Source organism: Hemibagrus wyckioides, linkage group LG13, assembly GCF_019097595.1.
Source record: "Hemibagrus wyckioides isolate EC202008001 linkage group LG13, SWU_Hwy_1.0, whole genome shotgun sequence".
In the NCBI taxonomy this organism is placed as follows: domain Eukaryota; kingdom Metazoa; phylum Chordata; class Actinopteri; order Siluriformes; family Bagridae; genus Hemibagrus; species Hemibagrus wyckioides.
In genome coordinates this window covers 21,316,125-21,339,436 of record NC_080722.1, presented here as the reverse complement: position 1 = coordinate 21,339,436, position 23,312 = coordinate 21,316,125, and the positions used below count along the sequence as shown (strand labels likewise).

Here is a 23,312-nt window from a genome sequence, read left to right as displayed (position 1 = left end):
GTTTGAACTGGGGGTGTTTTTAAACTGGAGGATGGTTTTAGAATAGGAAAGGGTTTGGACTGAAGGTGTTTTTAAATTGGAGGGTGGTTTTAGAATAGGACAGGGTTTGGACTAGGGGTGGATTTTAATTGGGGGATGGTTTTAGACTGGGAAAGGGTTTGGACTGGGGGTGGTTTTAGACTGGGAAAGGGTTTGGACTGGGGGTGGTTTTAGACTGGGAAAGGGTTTGGACTGGGGGTGGTTTTAGACTGGGAAAGGGTTTGGACTGGGGGTGGTTTTAGACTGGGAAAGGGTTTGGACTGGGGGTGGTTTTAGACTGGGAAAGGGTTTGGACTGGGGGTGGTTTTAGACTGGGAAAGGGTTTGGACTGGGGGTGGTTTTAGACTGAAGAATGGTTTCAGAGTAGGAAAGGGTTTGGATTGGGGTGGCTTTAAACAGATGAATGGTTTCAGAGTAGGAAATGATTTGGACTAGGGGTGATTTTACACTGGAGGATGGTTTTAGACTAGGAAAGGGTTGAGATTCAGGGATGCTGGAAGCAGGACAGCCACAGAGCCACAGAAGGAAAGAGGGATTGGAGAGAGTTGCGCAGTGTTACCTGCATTCTTGGTGGTCAGGTACATCATTCTCTTCTTCTTCTTCCCCCCCATGCCTGCACACAGAGGTCCTGCAGACATCAGCACACAACCCGGTAACACACACACCCGTCCATCATAATAACACTACAGGACATGCACTGCTGCATCTGCTGCAAAGTGTTTTATACAACAGCAAGCTGCCAACGATGACGTTTTATTATTTATTATAGAGACGCAAGATGTTCGATTTTTATCCATCTATCACTATATTTAACAAAGAAATAAAGCACAAATTTAGATTCATTTCCACTCACTCCATTAAGTGACTAATTTCAGCTTAAAGTGTCATTTAAAATCTAATTATTATTTTTAGTTTCACACCATTGGTTTCAAATGAACGTTAACCAAGTTACAGAATAACGTTAGACATGTATTGATTGATTGTTTGTTTAAATGTTCACTAAACAAGTAAGTAATAAAACACAGTGTCTATTGTGGTGTTATAGTAAAAATAATGACTGATAGGCTCTGAGATGACCTGAAGTTGATTATTCTTCTATACTTTTAGGTCCTTTTCACAATTGTGCTGGGTTTTCTTTCTGACTTTGTGGACATTTGAACCCAAGAATTGGTTACAATCAGTGGAGGATGAACCTGGAGTTTAGTCCAGGAAGCTGGTTCATTATTTGGGCTCTCTTCCACTGAACCATGGTGCAGGTTGCATCAGATCTTGGAATCTATCCACGCTCTGATCCCCATACCCTGTAACTTGATCAGCTCCATCTTTCATGTTACGTCCTGTTTCAAATTTCAGACTTTTTTTTTTATCTTCTGCTTCACAACACTTCCAATATTAATCAGCAATACATCATACTTTTCATCCATAGTTCAGTTTAATGATGTGGATGATTTTTCTGTGTATGAAGGCTTCAAGCTTTTCATCTGTCCCTGTGAAGGAGCCGTTACTATAGCAACGTATTGAAACGAGCACATTAATATAGACCTGTAATTTGCAGCTGTGCTACAAGTCAGAGCTGCTGTTAAAGAAATAAAAGAAAATAACACCACCGTGCTAAAACCATATAAATATATAAATATGATAAAAGCAGCTTGGGTAACTGTAGTAACCATGTTATTTGGTGTGTGTGATGTGTGGAATAAATTTAAATTTGATTAAAAAAAATTAAATTTAACTTAAAATTAACATTCAAGTGTAAATAAGAAAGACTTAATGAATAAGTCATAACTTATTAATACGTTTAACTGATCGAATTTAATTTCAGAATTCATTCACTACTTTTGAAGATTCTCTGACATTCACTTCTTTACATGTCCACTAGGGGGCGATGTTTACTTCCAAACGGATAAAAAAAAACATGATGTCATGTCAAACGCACCTGTTCTCGTAAATACATTTTTTGGAAAGAAGAACAATCAGTGGTTTTGTTTCCCTTTTCATTTTCACTGTATAACATTTCTTCTCATTTTCACTGTATTCCATTTCTTCTCATTTTCACCACCAGCTTGTGTATTTTTGAACGATCGATTCATTATTAATGTTAGCATTAATGCTATCATGCAGTATAGATTTCAGAGCCCAGCTGCTGAGTGTGTTATTGCAGGGAAAAAACACTGCAATGTAGAAAACCGAAGGTTCTCCAGGACCTCCAGGTGTGTGCTCGTACCTGCTGTGCTTAGCTCAAGGTCTCTCTTCACAAACGCTTTTCTCTTCTCCTCCAGCAGCTGGCTGGGGATCAGACCTGCGCTGCCGCCCTCCAGGTGACACGCCTGCGGCACACAGAGTGTCACGACTCGGCTTCAGGAATGACAATCCACACACACACGTTTCACCCGAATGCACCTTAATGTACTATTAAGTCACGTCAGTAATGTGAAGCTTTCTGGCTTTCCTGTGGCTTGCACACACCTGCCACCAGTTGGGGTCATCCTGGTTGAAGATCTGCAGGATTTCGCCGCTGTGGAACCGAAGGCCAGCCTCCTTGCAGGGGATCAGATTGTCGTGAGCGGGATCGTAATCGAAGTGACATTTCACATACGCCTGATAGTGCAGAAACACACACATTTGTGATCAGTTTCTTTTTATAAATCATCTAAAAGCTTATATGGCATTTACGAATTTAACATACGTTTAGCTATTAGCTGTTATTAACACTTGAATAGATTATCATATAAGGGCAGGGGGCAAAAAGCATGTCCATGATACAAGTTAGGTTGTATGTCCTGAGGGACAAACACTGTGCAACTCAAGAGGTTATGAGGTGTAAATGTAAAGATATGGAGGAAATTCTGACCCTTACGCCTCTCTCTCTCTCTCTCTCTCATTCTCCTTTACTCTTTTTCCTTCGCGCCCTGACAGCAGCAAGCCGTCTGCAGATTTCTGACCGAAACCTGAGACATGTGACCGTTTGTTTTCACTCAACAGCTGGAAGATGCAGCGATGATATTTACCACGATTACCACGCTGAGCCTCAACTCAAACAAACATTTAGTTCCACTATAAGAGGCAAGTAGCCATCAGGCACGTAACAGATCACATGCACACAAGGAAGATTTCCCACAAGTCTGTCCTGCAACACAACACATTCCTGTGTCTAGTAAGTGTGTTAGAGCACAGCAACACACACTGCAACACACACTGCAACACGCATTGCAACACACATTGCAACACACACTGCAACACACACTGCAACACACACTGCAACACACTGCAACACACTGCAACACACATTGCAACACGCATTGCAACACAACACATTCCTGTGTCTAGTAAGTGTGTTAGAGCACGGCAACACACACTGCAACACACAGTAACACACTGCAACACACAGTAACACACAGCAACACACAGTAACACACTGCAACACACAGAAACACTGCAATACACGCTGCAACACACTGCAACACGCATTGCAACACACATTGCAACACACACTGCAACACACACTGCAACACACACTGCAACACGCATTGCAATACGCATTGCAACACAACACATTCCTGTGTCTAGTAAGTGTGTTAGAGCACGGCAACACACACTGCAACACACACTGCAACACACTGCAACACGCATTGCAACACACATTGCAACACACACTGCAACACACACTGCAACACACTGCAACACGCATTGCAACACACATTGCAACACACACTGCAACACACACTGCAACACACATTGCAACACAACACATTCCTGTGTCGAGTAAGTGTGTTAGAGCACAGCAACACACACTGCAACACACACTGCAACACAACACAACACAACACACAGTAACACACTGCAACACACAGAAACACACTGCAATACACACTGCAACACACACTGCAACACAACACAGTAACACACTGCAACACACAGAAACACACTGCAACACACAGAAACACGCTGCAATACACACTGCAACACAACACAGTAACACACTGCAACACAACACAGTAACACACTGCAACACACTGCAATACAACGTAACACACTGCAACACACACTGCAACACAACACAACACACAGTAACACACTGCAACACACAGAATCACACTGCAATACACACTGCAACACACACTGCAACACAACACAGTAACACACTGCAACACACTGCAATACAACGTAACACACTGCAACACACACTGCAACACAACACAACACACAGTAACACACTGCAACACACAGAATCACACTGCAATACACACTGCAACACACACTGCAACACAACACAGTAACACACTGCAACACACTGCATTACAACGTAACACACTGCAACACACTGCAACACAACACATTCCTGTGTCGAGTAAGTGTGTTATACACACAGCAACACACACTGCAACACACAGTAACACACTGCAACACACAGTAACACACTGCAACACACAGTAACACACTGCAACACACAGAAACACACTGCAATACACACTGCAACACACACTGCAACACAACACAGTAACACAACACAACACACTGCAATACAACGTAACACACTGCAACACAACACAACACACAGTAACACACTGCAATATGCACTGCAACACACGTAACACATAGTAATACACCGTAACACACAACACTACAACACCCATTGTGACACACCGTAACACACCACAACACACACTGTAACACACCATAACACACTACAACACACACCATAACACACTACAACACACACCGCAATGCACACTGTAACACACCATAACAGACTACAACACACACCGCAATACACACTGTAACACACCATAACACACTACAACACACTGAAACACACACTGTAACACAATACAACACACAACACAACACAACACACACTGTAACGCAACACAACACACAACGCAACACACACTGTAACACACATTAACACACTACCACACATTGTAACACACCTTAACACTCTACAACACACACCGCAATACACACTGTAACACACCATAACACACTGCAACACACACCATAACACACTACAACACACACCGCAATACACACTGTAACACACTACAACACACCGCAATACACACTGTAACACATCATAACACACTACAACACACACCATAACACACTACAACACACACTGTAACACACCATAACACACTACAACACACACCATAACACACTACAACACACACTGTAACACACCATAACACACTACAACACACACCATAACACACTACAACACACACTGTAACACACACCATAACACACTACAACACACACTGTAACACACCATAACACACTACAACACACACCGCAATACACACTGTAACACATCATAACACACTACAACACACACTGTAACACACCATAACACACTACAACACACTGCAATACACACTGTAACACACCATAACACACTACAACACACACCATAACACACTACAACACACACTGTAACACACCATAACACACTACAACACACACCATAACACACTACAACACACACTGTAACACACTGTAACACACCATAACACACTACAACACACACCATAACACACTACAACACACTGTAACACACACCATAACACACTACAACACACACTGTAACACACCATAACACACTACAACACACACCACAATACACACTGTAACACATCATAACACACTACAACACACTGCAATACACACTGTAACACACCTTAACACACTACAACACACACCGCAATACACACTGTAACACATCATAACACACTACAACACACACCATAACACACTACAACACACACCGCAATACACACTGTAACACATCATAACACACTACAACACACACCATAACACACTACAACACACACTGTAACACACCATAACACACTACAACACACACCATAACACACTACAACACACACTGTAACACACCATAACACACTACAACACACACCATAACACACTACAACACACACTGTAACACACCATAACACACTACAACACACACTGTAACACACTGTAACACACCATAACACACTACAACACACACCATAACACACTACAACACACACTGTAACGCACCATAACACACTACAACACACACCGCAATACACACTGTAACACATCATAACACACTACAACACACACCATAACACACTACAACACACACCATAAAACACTACAACACACACTGTAACACACCATAACACACTACAACACACACGATAACACACTACAACACACACTGTAACACACCATAACACACTACAACACACACCGCAATACACACTGTAACACATCATAACACACTACAACACACACCATAACACACTACAACACACACCATAACACACTACAACACACACCGCAATACACACTGTAACACATCATAACACACTACAACACACACCATAACACACTGCAACACACACTGTAACACACCATAACACACTACCACACACTGCAACACACACTGTAACACACTACAACACACACTGTAACGCACCATAACACACTACAACACACACCATAACACACTACAACACACACTGTAACACACCATAACACACTACAACACACACCATAACACACTACAACACACACTGTAACACACCATAACACACTACAACACACACCATAACACACTACAACACACACTGTAACACACCATAACACACTACAACACACACCATAACACACTACAACACACACTGTAACACACCATAACACACTACAACACACACTGCAATACACACTGTAACACACCTTAACACACTACAACACACTGCAACACACACTGTAACACACCTTAACACACTACAACACACTGCAACACACACTGTAACACACCTTAACACACTACAACACACTGCAACACACACTGTAACACACCATAACACACTACCACACACTGCAACACACACTGTAACACACCATAACACACTGCAACACACACTGTAACACACCTTAACACACTACAACACACTGCAACACACACTGTAACACACCTTAACACACTACCACACACTGCAACACACACTGTAACACACTACCACACACTGCAACACACACTGTAACACACCATAACACACTACAACACACTGCAACACACACTGTAACACACCATAACACACTACAACACACACCGCAACACTCACTGTAACACACCTTAACACACTACCACACACTGCAACACACACTGTAACACACCATAACACACTACAACACACACTGCAACACACACTGTAACACACCATAACACACTACAACACACACCGCAACACACACCATAACACACTACAACACACACTGTAACACACCTTAACACACTACCACACACTGCAACACACACTGTAACACACCATAACACACTACAACACACACTGTAACACACACCTTAACACACTACCACACACTGTAACACACCACAACACACTACAACACACACCGCAACACACACTGTATCACACCTTAACACACTACCACACACTGCAACACACACTGTAACACACCATAACACACTACAACACACACCGCAATACACACTGTAACACACCATAACACACTACAACACACACTGTAACACACCTTAACACACTACCACACACTGCAACACACACTGTAACACACCATAACACACTACAACACACACTGCAACACACACTGTAACACACCATAACACACTACAACACACACTGTAACACACCATAACACACCATAACACACTACAACACACACTGTAACACACCATAACATACTACAACACACCGCAACACACTGTAACACACTGTAACACACCATAACACACCATAACACACTGCAACACACAGTGTAACACACTGTAACACACCATAACACACTACAACACACACCATAACATACTACAACACACACTGTAACACACCATAACATACTACAACACACCGCAACACACTGTAACACACTGCAACACACACTATAACACACTGTAACACACCATAACACACCATAACACACTGCAACACACAGTGTAACACACTGTAACACACCATAACACACTGCAACACACAGTGTAACACACCACAATACACACTATGAGACACACTATATAACACCTCAACACACGTCTCCCTTCTGTCTGTATATTAATGTTATCTCTCCTGTTTTCAGAGTGAGTGAGTCAGCATTCACACACTAAACATATTTACACACAGGGGGCCTGTAAGAACAGGGCAATATGTGTGTGTGTGTGTGTGTCAGAGTGAAACACATACAGCCAAAGATAGTCCATGAGTGAGTCCGGTGACATTTGTAGCACACGGTCCATATAGAGCATTTAAAAAAGGAAAGTGTGCAAACAGAACAAAGGGTCAGTGTGGGGGAGGGGCCTAAACTGGGGTGTCACCATGGCAACCTAGTGGCCCTGAAGCAATACAGCGTAAACACGTAGGAAAATTACCCTTTTTCACCCTCTCTAATTTCTCCTGGACAAGCAGCAAACCAATAATACAAAAAATATCCTTAAAAATAAACGAAAATATAATAAATAAGGAATGTGAAATAAGTGAAAAATATAATAAACAGGCTGTGCGGTTATAGGAAAATAATCCACAGCTGTGTGGTGTCAAGCTGCCCTATGCAAATGTCCAACAATTATGATTTTTAATTTATTAACCAACAATATTTCATACTTTTTATCCATTTGTAGTTACATTTAATGTTGAAACGCAATCTCAGTGGCGCTTCAGCAGGTATAGTTAGTTGGCTCGCCAGTCTGATACTATAATGACCATAACATACTGGAACGAGTGCATTAATATAAACCCACGATACAGTCAGGGCTGCTGTTAACCCGACAGGAACCCGACAGGAACCGGCCTGGGCCGTGCTGAATATGGGCAGGAGGTCAGGATGACAGGAAGTGTGACTCAGGTGAGCACAGATGGGGCAGCCACATGGGGGAGGAGAGACGCAGACGTGGCCTACATTTCCATCATACAGGACACGGTTCCAGGAAATCTTGATAAAACAGGCCAAGCTGTTGGTTCTTTAACCACACATGCACACACATGGTATATACAACATTGATCTGCTCCATGGATCCATATCAAAGCCTCAAACCTCTACTGAGCTAGATGAACCATTTATGTTTGCAAAAGTATGCACTCCCCTATGTTCGTTGAATGGAAAAAAGGGAACTGTGAAAGAGTTTAAAGTGTGTTTTTTGCATGCAGTGTTGGAAAACTTAAAGTTAGAACTTTACCCCTGACCGAAGCGACGTACTGGCACTGGAGACTCCTTCCATGAATTAAATACACATCTCCTTATGCGTTTTTAATGATGATGTATTAGAACAAACACATTAACGTAACCCTGTGATATATTTGCAGTTGTGCTACTGTCAGTGCTGCTGTTATAGAAAATTAATCAACACCTATTGTTATACTTTCACAGCACTGCAGTGCGATTTGATGTAATCCCAGATCAGGCAGAATCCAGAAAGTGTCTCAGGCTTTAGCATTCACCTGTCACACGACAATAGCTGTGATCTTATTCATGACAGCGAGCGGATTAGCATCTTGAAAGCTCTCCACAGCATGACACATCAGGTTTCAAAAGAGGGCTGATGGGATACCTGGGCAGTGGCATGATAGAAAACAAGCAAGCCAAATGGAAACTCCGGGGCTGACCGGAGAGAGGACTGAGAGGGTTTGACTGGGACTAAAGCTCTTCTTCATCAATCTCCTAATGTTCATTTGACATTGGCTCATTTACATTACATTAATTAACAGAGTAATTAAAGTATATAATGTATAAAGTGTGTGTGTGTGTGTGGCTGACCTGGCGGGGGGTGTGTGGCTCCTGGTAGCTGGGCAGAATCTTGAGCACAACGCTGCCGCTGGCCTCCTTTAACATGTCCTGCAGTACTTTAGGGTCACTGCCCACCTCCTTCCCATTGACCTCTTTGATGACATCACCGACGTGCAGGAGGCCCTGCTGATCGATCATACCACCATGCAGGATGCGTGCAATCACCAGCTCTCCACCTTCCACACGGAACGTCACACCCTAGCCATGAATCACGACAGGAGGATGAATATGTTGAGATCAGCCACAGTTAAGAGGAAGTCAAGGAGTAAATAAATGATTTAAGTGAGGTAGTTAGAGTGCTATTGAATGCTCCATTTTGATTGGTCAGGATACACAGGAAAGCAGCTTCCACAGTATGGTGGATGCTAAAACACTTCGGGTTATGGTTTTTTAGGAACATAATCCTATTATACCATCCCATCATTGATTACTTTGGTGCTCTGTTTATTGAACAGCATAAAAAACAATGAAATAGCATAACAAAAGCATCACCTCTTATTTAGCTGAAGTTATTCCGCTAAGCCCAGGTCTTACCAGATGTTCTCCAGAGACTTTGCGTATGCCGACCATCCTGACAGCATCGGGAGGGACGGGCTGGTTGTTGAAGGCGGGGTCCATGAAGACACAGGGGCTGGGTGGTGGAGTCTCATAGCTTTTGGAGGCTACAGAGTCGTGTGTTTCCAGCAGAGACTGGGCACCAATAAGAAAATCAACTGGTTGTTTTTTACAGTTTTACAAGGCTGTGATGTACATGACCTTCTGTGTTTGTGTGTATACCTGAAAGTGTGGCTCGCTGAGTATGCGTGCAAGTTCATGTGCTGCCTGGCTTTGTTGGGTGAGCGGTGTGAGATCTTTCAGGATGTCCTGCACCAGTTCCACATTGTTCTCCCTCACTGCCTCCAGTTTCGGCTCCTCGAACCGCTCATGGGCCTGTTTCACATTAAAACATAAACACAAATGAAGCACATGCAACTTCCAAAATGTGAAATGCAAACAGTTGGAGGTGCAGGGATGATAAAAATGTAGCAAGGATCAACAACCTAAAAGAAACGGGAGGATTGCTAGTTTGTACATGTGCTAGACTGATTTAGGTTAGTGGCATAAAGAAATTTAAACTGATACAAAAAACCCAATGACAATGTCTGATTTTAAACCTAATAAGTAAAACAATAACAAAAAAAACAAAGGTGAGTGCAGAAAAATCAGCCATTTTGCGTGTTACTGTCTGAAAAGAAGGTTCTTTAGAACTCTGTGGAAGAAATGGCACACTGTTCAGAGTGGTTCATTGCACCAATGAGAAGACAGAACACTAAAGCAGCAGGATCTGGCGGTGATCATGCAAAATATGCAAGAATTACACACATCTTTTGCACACATCACACAACACTATGGGTATAAGGGAAAAGGCTGAACTAGGGGAAAGGGTAATACTGGATAAAGCTTAGAGATGAATATTATCATTAGGGCTTGAAATAAATGTTGGAACTAAGGTAAAGGGTGAGATTGGCAGAAAAGGGGAATTTGGGATAAATAATGCTAAAGTTGTCTAAATTGTGACAAAACTTCAGGACTGTGAGTAAAGGAAGTAACATGGAGTAAAATGCTGGGCTCAGGGGTAAACACCTTTAGCCCTGTCCCACCTTGAGCCCAGCATTTTACTCCCTGTTTCTAACGGTTGTGCAGATGGGGTAATTGGTTATACAGATGGGGTAAAGTGTGGGAATGAGGTGAAAGGAGGAATGGGGTAGAACTGGTAAAAATTAAAAGACTGGGGATAAAAGGTAGGATAAGGGAAATCAAAGGACAGAGTTAAGGGTCATACAAGGTAGGAAGGAATTGGGTGCATTGGACTGGCATTAAGGATAGGATGGGGTGAAGTATGGGTTAGAATAAAAGAGTTGAACTCAGCTGAAGGGAGGGATTGGAGTGAAACTGGTATACCAGGTAGGTCTGGGAATAAAAGGTAGGATGGGATAAGCTAAAGAGAGGATTAGGTGGGATTGTTGTTATGGTTAGGACTGGAATGAAAGATTAGTGCGATTGAGGTGGAACTGGTATAAACGGTGGTACAGGTTACAAGGGTGAGATACAGCAAATGGTGGGGCAGGGTACAATGTGGGACTGAAGGGAGGGTGGAATGAAGTGAAGAGGAAAGGTCATCAGACTGAAGTAAAGGGTAAGACTGGGGTTGGGGTAAAATGTAAGACAGAGTATATTATAGAACTGAAATCTGGGTTTAAGAGATTAGACTGAGGCGATGTTTAGGACTTGGGAAAAGGTATAGGTCAGGACTTGGGTTAAAGGACTGAGTTAGAGGAAAAGGTTAGGGCTAGAGGTAAAGGACTGAAGGTATAAAAAAACGGGGGTAAATGACTGGGTTGGGGAAAAAGGTTTCGACTGGAGGTAAAGGTCTGGGATAAAGGTAAAGATTAGGACTGGAGGTAAATGACTGAAGGTAAAAGACTGGGGTAAATGACTCGCTTGGAGGAAATGGTTAGGACTGGAGGTAAAGGACTGGGTGTAAGGTAAAGATTAAGACTGGTTGTTGGCGTTTTATTATTTACATTTAAGGCATAATTTGTGTAACATAATAACAACGGCAAAGCTATCATTAAACCTTTAAAGCGGCTTTTCAGAAAGTTCTCCCAAGTACTAGCAGTGTTTAAAGAGAGAGCGTGTCTCCAGTCTCCATTTTCTTTACACCCATGTGAGTTTCCCATGTGACTGGTTCCTAACAATCATAGCAAAATAAATACTGTCAAAAGATTTGTTGTGTTTTGTGAGTGTACCTTTTTTCTGATGTTTCATACCTTTTCAAATGGTTCAAATGGGACATAATGCAATACAATCATAAAGTAGGTCAGGTCAAGGTAAGACCATGTAAAAAAAAAAAAAAAAAAATCAATCATCCAGCACATGAGGCCTCTAATAGTTGAGATAAAACTTCTCAGTACTGTGACCAGTGGGGCAGCATTAAAAAATTATACAATTTATCTAGAGAAATGTTCCGAGTTTGGCTGTTTCATCGATGCACTTGAAATAATTAAAACCAATCATCAGTATTCAAAGAAATAACAATATATGATATTATGGGAATAACAGGTTAAAATCATAGTGTTGTGCAACAAGCAACCCGTTTTTTGCTACCTTTTCATTATTGTTTTTTTTATTGTCATGTTTCACCCAGGATTTTTTATTTTAATCTAAAATATCCCTCGATAACAGCTGTTGTGTCACATTACACTGTGCAACTGCACTTATTTTGTCTACAGTCACCTTGCCTATGATTCACCATAGGTGTCTGTGACCATAATTCTATACGCCACTCATTTTTAACTAGCTTTTTTTTTACAGTTTAGGAATGATATCACGCCCTGGTTTACTGTATATTCTAAAAATCAGTGCAACCGAAATCTGTAAGCTCTTTCTAATCAGGTTAATTTTGGTTTTGAGGACACAATCTGCACAATCTACAAAATCTGAACAACTGCTGACTTTCTTTTTCCGGTGTATGTGGGTGGAGATAATCTTGGTTAAAGATTATGTAAGATTCATTCTCAGAAGGCACAAAACAAGAGTTTACTTGCTTATACCTGCAGAAACAAGCATTTACATTTACTGAATTTGCAGAGACATATTATTCAGAAAAGCAGTTTTATGTTATTGTGAAAACTTAAGTAAAGTTTGACATAAAATAAGATAAATTCCATATCATTAATAGGGACTTGTCACATGCTCTAACAAAGTCTGCTTGATCCATGTTTAAAGACCAGTTCTTTTGTACTTTTGCTATCTGGTGATCACTTAAATGTAAAGGTAAGGTAAATTTAAAGGCTAGGATTAGAGGTTAAGTTGAAAGACTTGGAGGTACAGGATGGAATTGAACGTCTGTTGCTGAAGTATTCAGCTGAAGATAATGTCTAGGACTGGATGTAAAGGAAGGGGATGAAGGTAAAGACTTGGACTGGAGATAAAGGATGGAGTTAAAGTTAAAGGTGTGGACTGGGGGTAAAGAGGTGTGAATGTAAAGGTTGAATGTAAAAGCTTGTACCCCCAAAACTAGACCTAGGGGACTTCATACTTCACCACAAGTCCTAACATTTACCTTAAAACTTCAACCCAATTCTTTACCCCCAGCTTTAGACTTTACAATCAACCCTGCCCTTTAATATTCTAATAAGCTCACTTGATTGACAGTACTCTTCACGTTGAACTGTAGCCTAAACTGTATCCCTAAAGGCTAGGGCTTTAGGTAAAGGAGTTGGGTTGAAGGTAGAGGTAAGGAACTGGGTTAAAGGATGGTGGCTTACACCCAGTTCTATCCTTTAGATTCAACCCTACCCTTTACCCCAAGTCTTAGCTTTTATGTTCAACCCCATTCTTTACCTCCAGCCTTTACCTACAATCTTATATTTACATTCAGGTCTAACCCTTTACCTTAACTCCATTCTACCCCCAAGATCTAACCATTAGCATGCTGTACCATCAGCCGTATTCTTTATTTTCAACACCATTCTTTTCCCCTAGTCTTTACAGTCATCTCTGCCCTTTTCTAATGAGGTTGAAGGCAAAGTTTGAAGGTAAATGTTAGGAAAAGTTGTTGAGGTAAAGTATGAAGTTGAAGGTAAAGGCTAAGACTGCGGTAACGGACATAGTACAAGATAAAGGCTGAATGAGGCATAAAAGCTAAGACTTGGGGTAAAGGGTAGGGTTGAATCTAAAGGATAGAATTGGATGTAAGCTACCATCCTTTAAACTAATTCCTTACCACTACCTTCAACCCAATTTCTTTACCTACTAAAGGCTTCAGATTTATGTGAGAATTAGGATGTGGGAAAAGGCTAGAGCTGAAGGTGGTAGGATGTGGTATCTTAGTGGTTAAGGTGTCTGATTACTGATCAGAATGTTGTGAGTTTGAATCCCAGGTCCACCAAGCTGCCACTGCTGGGCCCTTAACCCTCAGTTGTATAAAATGAGATAAAATGTAAGTCACTCTGGATAAGGTTGTCTGCCAAATGCCAGAAATGTAAATGTAAGATGAAGGAATGAGGGGACTGGTTATAGGAAATGTTTTATTCCTTATGCTTACAACATAATTTTTATGACCTATATTTAAAAAAACACACACACACACACACACGTGCACACACACACACACACACACACAAATACAAAGCTATCATAATACCTGTCAAAAGGATTTTTTTCAGAAATCTCTCCTGAGGTCCAGTAGTGTCTAAAGAGGCACTCTGCCTCCTGCTTCTCTTTTATCTAGTCTCTCTATTCTTTATATCCACATGAGTTTCCCTTGTGATTGTTCTCTGACAGTCACAGTAAAGGAAATGTCATAAAAAGGTTTTTGTGTTTTGTGAGTGCACCTTTTTTCCCCTCAACATACTTTTTCAAATGTTTCAAATAGGACACAATGCATTGTCTATAATAAAGGAGGTCAGGCCAAGGTAAGAAGCCTGCCACCGAATAAATCAATCATCCAGTAGACGTGAGGGCAGGATCAGAAGCAAAACAACATCCAACAGACAGAATAAAAGGAAGAGGAAGATTTAAAGTGAGAGACACTGGATGCTGCAGCTTCTTGCTAATTAAAAGCCAGATCTGAACCTACTCACTCATCTGGATTCACCACTGCATTTGCAGGAAGTCCCACTGGGAGATATTCTAAAGCTTGGGCTCGCATTGCATGCCACATATTCGTGTTTCAATCTTTCGCTATTTCAGTTAAGATGAAGCTTCTCAGTAGGATTCTCCTACAGTGACTGGCAAGGACAGCGCAACAGAGATTAGCACATCATTTAACAGAAGAAAAAAACATGTTCTGATGTTGGAGGTCTCATCAATGCCCTTTAGGAATAATCAAATGACAGAACATATCCAGAGGCATAATGAGGAGATAATAATAGAAGGAACTTGTCAAAATACATTTGATCATAGTGTTTTTCGCAACAACTTGTAGTAAACACTTAAATATTCCTCTATAATTGAGTAGCTGCAGAAGGTCAGTTAATTTTTTAAATTCTACAAATCACTCTGGGTATTTATGATTCATCACACATGTCTGATTTAAGATTACTTTCATCGTACAATTTAGGACTCTATCCTAAATACCAAAATTCTCCCCAGTAACTGCTTTATCCTTTATCAGGGTTGCTGTGGATTCTGAACCACTCTGATACAAGTGGGCGGGGCTGATCTTGGGTAAGGCACATGCACAATTCATTCCCTTCAAATACACTAACACTAACACAAGGCAACATTAGCAAATTAATACTGTAATTAAATACTGTCCAAATTTCTATTTGCTATGTTGTGTGTAAGCCCTGGTTCCTGCTTTTCTTTCACTTTAATGCATCACTCTCTGTTTTGTCCTTTTCCCCTTCTTAAACAGAGAACTGTCGATCAAGAGTAACACAGGTTCGATATTTTACGCTGAAAAATAATGATTGGTAAGTGGACTAAACTATTTAGAAGATGCTGAAACTTCCTGTTAAAAAAAATATTTATACAGTGATCCCATTACGTTCCAAAACCACCCGCGATAAATGAAAATCGCCACCCCCAAATGCTATTTTTTTATTGTTTAAGCCGTAAACTACCCTCCCACACTCTTTAAACAGACATAGAAAACATTTGCAAGCATATAGAGAGATGAATTTTTGGGTAAATTTGTAGAAATATTACATGTAGGCTTGCAGAAAAACTGTAAAAAAAAAAAAAATACCGTGTACACAAAGCACAAAACGAAACACGAAACACTCGGGACAGTGACACGCGAAGAACTGGGATGCTGGAGAATTCTGCTTCCCTTTCCCCAACTGCACGCATAGCCAGCAGCCAATCACAACCATGATTAAATGAATGGGGCATTCCGATTGGCCAGACTCGCTCCTCCAGCTGTACTGTATTTCGATTTTCAGCATCCCTGCACCGCACTTTCCTAAACAACGCTACGTGTTCTTTGTCTCCTAACTAAATACGCTGTACAGTATTTGATAGATTATTAACCTTTTACTTCATTTTAATTAATGTTTATATTTTGTAATTAATAATTATATTTTTATTAAGAAATGATCATATTTCAACATAAAAACAATTCACTATAAGGTTTGCAGATACCGCGATATACCGGGAAAATCTGCAAAAAAAATTCTTTATGTTACAAATAAAAATCCACGATATACCGGGACCGCGATATAGAGGGGGATTACTGTATAAAATGAATGAGTCTTTCAGCCAGGCCCTGAAAGTTAAAATAAAATAAACCTTCACACTGACGAAAAGTGACAGGGTGGAATGCCATCATCCATCCATCTGACAAGAGACGATGTGAAAACAGCAACACCTGGATTTCAGGAACGTTAGAAAAATCTGGCTTTTTTGGCAGTGCATTGTGTGTGTGTGTGTGTGTGTTGCAACTCTCACCACAGGACTCTCCATTATGCCCTTCAGGAAGATGAGGTCCAGATCGTTGGCCGTGGTGGAGCTGGTGCTGTCGCTCAGCGTGTCCAGGACGCTGTGCATCGCTGCAGAGAGTAGATCACAAAACAATCATCACATTAGATTCAGTATACACCAACCCAGGTTAGCCTTCTAACAAACCATTTCATTCTGGTGGAACTGAAGTGGTTTGTAAAACATGGTTAATATTTCTCATAGTAACAGCTTAGTATTTAATGGTGCTCACACCCCAGTGTCCCTCGGCTCATTAAAATGCACGTTAATTAATGTTAACTAAATCAGGCGTATTAAGAAACAGGAGTTCTCCAGGACTGCATTCTCAGTTCTCATCTGTAGACTGAGATCTCCAGAGTGTGTGTTTTCAGTCTTGTTCAAACACGAAGACTCGCTTGTGCACCTGCATCATTTTCGAAATCCGTTCAACCGAAAAAGTGAAAGCAGCAGTGGAGAGAACTTTGATGTTCTCCTCCTTTCCTGTAGAGTGTGTCCAGCCGTTGAGCGTGTGAATGGTGGAGGGAATTTGTAGGATGAGTCGTAAGTGCACTGTGTTGAAGCTCACAGCTGCTACATAATTGGATTTAATTACGCAATCCACTCGTCTTCCTCTCGCTCGCTTCCTCTCCCGTGTTGTTTCTGATTGCTGCTCTGTCTGGTGCGTCCCTGGATTTCTCACACAGGCAGAAATCAGAGGGGCCGCTTTTCATTTTCGACAGAAACAGATGCGTTCGGATACGTTTGAAAAGCGTCAGGGGAGAATGAAAACTAAGCCAGAAATAAACATGTGAAGTTCTTTATAAAATCCTGAGCCTTGCTGATTTGTACTGATCTTCTCCAACACAAAGCACTGGACGTGACTGTGTGCTATCAATTTTATACTTTTACACTATAGGATCTTCTCTTATATATTCGGTCCAGTGATCAGCTCACCAATAAGAGTCGGCTATTTCTGCTTATCGGCAAGATTACTGACTCTATATTTACACTAGCAAGCAACAGGAGATGTTTATAACCACCTGCCGGCTTTCCCCTTTCATACAGCAGCCACCGGCTGGGGAGGGAGAAGGCTAGCACATGCTTCCTCTGACACACATGGAGCCAGCCGACATGCTGCTCATACAGTGGAGGAATGCGCTATCTACCCTCTTCCACATACCTGAGCTCGAGGACACCCAGGATTGGTTAGAGTTTCTGTGATTGACAGGAGAGAGGGAGTATGCTGTACAGGGTTTTGTAATATAGCGATATTATCCTCCCTGTATCCTTTTATTCTATAAACATATATTTAAAAAAAAACAACTTGGTCATGCATAAAAAATGCATTCAGGCAGGTTATTAATACATTCCAGGTAGATTATGAAGGAGCTTTTTGTACACACACACACACAAAAAGTATAATCCAGTGTGAAAAGGAGGCTCATAAAGAGCCGCGACATGAAGCGGATTAGCACATTCCCCTTCACTAATTAACACACAGGACATGGAGGAGAGATGAACAGCAGCCAAACAGAGCAGGTAAATAATCTGCACATTTTCTCATTTTCTCTTCTGACACATCCTCTTACAATCCATTCACACATATCTCACTCTCTCTCACACACACACACACACACGAAGCAAACTAAAACATTGTAGGCGTTCAGATAAAGAAACGAGTTTGTTCCTGTCCATGATGGTGTTCTAACAGCTCCATAAATACTAAGTATCTGTTTATACACTGTATAATAATCTGTGACCATACAATGTACAACGTATTCAAACAAGCGTGTTAATATAAACCTGTGATTAAGAAGGGTATTAGGGCAACGGTGCTTTAAAAAGGCTAATCCCCCTTATAAAATTGAACAGACAGGCACCAGTGGGAATTAAATGGCTCGACAGGCGTGATGTGATGCTATAGGATGAGAGATATTTGTGTTTGCACAGGAAGTCAGTGCAATAGTGTTTTAAAGTGTATTAATAACCAATAGTTTTAAGATACCAGTATAATATCCAGATACAGAACCAGGGTTCTCATCTCCTGGAGACATGGTAGATATAAAGATATAACTGACACTTAGTCCTAGCTGTGTCCAAACTCAGAACTCCATCAATCTCAGGTAGTGACATTCCAACATCCTGAACCGTAATGTTGCTTGAAAAACATCCAGAGAGTAGATTTTCTGGGAAACACCCTGGCAAGATGCAAAAGGAAACAGGAAACAAGAACAGAATGCTTGACCTGGTGCATTGGCACATAGACAAGCATGTGCATCCATTTCCCGTAACCTCCTTTGGGATGATGAAAACATTCCCAGAGATTAAAATAAGTTCTTTAATCTTGGTGTGACAGCCATAAGAACTGCATGTCTCCCAAATTCCTAGAATCTGAGAGTACTATACTGAGGTGTGAACTTTTAATGTGTTAACTTTGAATAGAAAACCAACAGTCCGGACAAGCGATCTGCCAACCAATGATATTAACAACCTCAAAGCAACTTGTGGTTATAAGTTATTCACAGCAATCGAGCAATCGAAAGTGCTTGAATAACAGAATTCACGATACTAGGAGGATACCCTAGACACCGATGCTGACTTAGCGTCACAGGATCTTGACCACAGGGATCTGACATGATATATAAAGTTATATTACTGCATGAAATCCTAAAGTGAGAGTGACATCTTGTGTATACTACCTAATACTAGTTGTACAATAGCCAGTGCTGGTATGCAGGGTAACCTTCAGGGTAGAAGCAGGGGTGAGGGATTATGAAAGGCCACTCAGCACACAGGACCCAGGAAATACAGGGGCAGCTGAGGGCAAACTTTTACCTTTGTTACCATCCACATACCTGTGTAATCTCTAAAATAAAACTCCTTGTAATAGCTTCAAATACCATCTTGTTAAAGAGATGGCAAGTCAAAAGATCAGTCCTGCAGCTTTACCCCTGACTGATCTAAAAACCTGGAGAATAGAATTAGAACAGCTTAACATTAATTAACAACAACCACAAAGAGATCAGACAGAAATAAGGGGCGGTATAAAGTTAACCATTTATATTGCATCCTAGTAAATTGAGGAAAACCTCAGATAGTTGCAGCACCTAAGAGCCTCAGTGCCAGGATATTTTATGAGATACTGGAAATCAGTAGAAACAGAAAAATGTGTCATGTGATAAAGTTGTGAAAAGGAGCTCAAACTCTGTTCCAGCATGAAAATACCCAAGTGAGGTCAATAAAGAGACGGTTTGCCAGGGTTGGACTAAACTCAGTAAAGTTCTAAATACCAGAGAAGAACTGGTATGGCAACTGGGCCCAAGGCCTCCTGGGATCTTCAGGAGTCTACAACCTTTTGGCCATATAAGAATACAGCACAATACTAGGTTTCAAAAGGGTGGGGAAAATATGACTGGAGGGTATATTGGAGTCCATTGTCAAGCTCCTACCTGGGAAAAAAAACTTTACTTGAGAAGTGTCTAAAAGAATTCTGCTTTGGTTACACCACATTGACCATCTGGAACACACCTGTACACCCGTTTTGATGGACCACCAGTGAAACCTGGTTTGTAACCCCACACAAGATGATTTTCTAAGATGTATTCCTACTTTCCTGGATGATCTATCTCGTCAGGTGAACTAAGTGTAGAAGATCTGTGTGGATTGGAAGGGCAGGATCTTCTTTTCAACCTCAGCAAAAGCAGTTCCAGGTTTTCAAAAGAAGGTTGGGCAAGAGGTAAGGGAAATAAAGCAAAACACAACTCTCTAGGATCAGAAGATACCTAAGTTATCCATGGCCAGGAACACAACTGGGTCTTTACTGAGTTTATTTACTGACTATAAAGAACACTAGGTATTGTCTTGATTGTCTGACTAAGGAGATAAAAATGTTTAGGTCACTGCATAGCATTTAGCCTCAATTGAAAGCAATGTTCCATCTGATATCTGTTGCGCAGGGTGGCCATTAATAACCCCTAGGCAGGTGATTATAAGAAGCTGTTCAATGGGTTATGCAAGAAGAACAAAAACAAATGGAAGATACTTCTTAGGATTGGTGAGCTGCTTCCCTGTTGTGGACAGCTTGAGAATCTTTATGGTCTCTATGAGCAGCCGTACAGCTAGTCCGGATGTGGATGGAACAAGTAGATTTGCTGTGGTTGTCTTGCAAAACACAAGGGGTCTCATGTCATATAGATGTCATGTAAGTAGACAATTTGATTTGTGTACTTTCTTTCTTCAGTCAAAGATTCTTGGCAAGACACTGATGTAGAGAGTCTCACCGGATGCTATGAACAGTGCTAGCACAGACAGCTGTAGAGACGCTTAATTCTGCCTTCAAAATGTCAGGACACTGGGGATTTAAGAGGTCCAGAATTTTGATGTGTTGCCAGGGAGAGCTGGTCCAGAAGTTTTGCAAGAAAAGGAGAGTGAAATGTTCCAAACAAAATGATTCCTTTTATGACCAATGAGTTGGAGATGAATATGGTCTAGATACCACTCCACACATGCCCCCTACCTCAACGGTCCTGAAGGTTTTGTAATTATTTTGTACATCAAGGGTTGTAAGGACTACAAATTGTCTTTATCACCCAGTAATTCAAGCTATCAGCAGTCCAAAAACTGTTTCAGGACATCACTATTTTAAGGCCACACACAGGCTACAAATTCCCCCATTCCCCAATCACCCACTATCATCATCGTAAAACACTCCAGAGAAAACCTTGTAATGGTTAGCTCTATGTCACACACCTTCAATGAGTGTATATGACTCATTATAAGCTTAGACTTGCCATAGACTTTAATGATAGACTGTAGATCTTTACCTTAGACCTTAATTACAGATTTACACGCCTGCTCTAGACCTTTATTATAGACCTTTACTACATATGCACTAAGCTAATAGTTTTCTGGGCCTTGCTGTATTTTTTCTGAATGACTGCACAGTGGAAAGCTCACACAACTTTTTACAATTTAGCTTATTATTCATCTAAAACTGCTGTGAAGCAATTAGGACTTGTATACAGTGTATGCAGTAAAATTTTAGCCACAGATTAGCCTCCAAGGTCTTGCCATAATCACACATCCTTCCGCTAGCTTTTCCAAAAGGAACCATAACGTCAACATTAAACTGTAGCTAGCATGACCTCATAAACTTCACTAGCATTTTTGGTCTGAACTTCACTTTCAAGAGTGCACTTGGCAAAGAAATCATCATAAAACGTTTAAAGGTAAGGCAGCGACATAGCTTTTAAGACTTTGACCTCATCAAGATGCAATAGAACAAAAATTCCTTTGAAAGTTTCCTTCACCCAGAATCGCAACAACCTTCACATCAAGTATGTCTTCTCTACTGGACATGTTGTTGTAAATGCAAGCATTTACTCTGCATTTAGGCAGCCATCTGAGACAGGAATGCTTTACAAAAAGTGAATTTGTGTATTAATGTATGAATCCATCGCACATCACAAGCTTTTCCCCAAGTCATCTGTTACAGGTTATAAAACAGATGCACATTTCTGATTCAGCCCTGTTACCTACGGAATATTTCCACGAGTCACATGTTCCACAATTTTTTAAAGATGATGAGAAAAAGAACATTTTATATAATTGTATACACCGATCAGGCATAACATTATGACTGCCTGCCTAATATTGTGTTGGTTCCCCTTTTTCTGCCAAAATGCAACAAACTGTGATGCACTGTGTATTCTGACACCTTTCTATCAGAACCAGCATTAACGTCTTCAGCAATTTGAGCAACAGTAGCTCGTCTGTTGGATCGGATCACACGGGCCAGCCTTCCCTCCCCACGTGCATCAATGAGCCTTGGCCTCCCATAACCCTGTCACCGGTTCACCACTGTTCCTTCCTTGGACCACTTTTGATAGATACTGACCACTGCAAACCAGGAACACCCCACAAGAGCTGCAGTTTTGGAGATGCTCTGATCCAGTCGTCTAACCATCACAATTTGGCCCTTGTCAAACTCGCTCAAATCCTTACGCTTGTCCATT

The 23,312-nt window shown here is 41.1% G+C and overlaps 1 protein-coding gene across 4 annotated transcripts in view; it reads right to left on the bottom strand.

The window, feature by feature from the left end:
* mpp2b (MAGUK p55 scaffold protein 2b) overlaps positions 1 to 23,312 on the bottom strand; it is a 49,331-nt gene that overhangs the window by 10,051 nt on the left and 15,968 nt on the right. For 3 of the 4 annotated variants that reach the window (XM_058406884.1, XM_058406885.1, XM_058406882.1), the window contains 7 exons: positions 17,290 to 17,390; positions 10,630 to 10,782; positions 10,387 to 10,542; positions 9,823 to 10,050; positions 2,506 to 2,637; positions 2,264 to 2,366; positions 599 to 667 (listed from right to left, as the gene is read on the bottom strand). In XM_058406884.1, coding sequence (XP_058262867.1) covers positions 599 to 667; positions 2,264 to 2,366; positions 2,506 to 2,637; positions 9,823 to 10,050; positions 10,387 to 10,542; positions 10,630 to 10,782; positions 17,290 to 17,390 — 942 coding nt within the window. The remainder of the gene's footprint in view (positions 1 to 598; positions 668 to 2,263; positions 2,367 to 2,505; positions 2,638 to 9,822; positions 10,051 to 10,386; positions 10,543 to 10,629; positions 10,783 to 17,289; positions 17,391 to 23,312) is intronic. The other variant, XM_058406883.1, reaches the window with a different exon arrangement.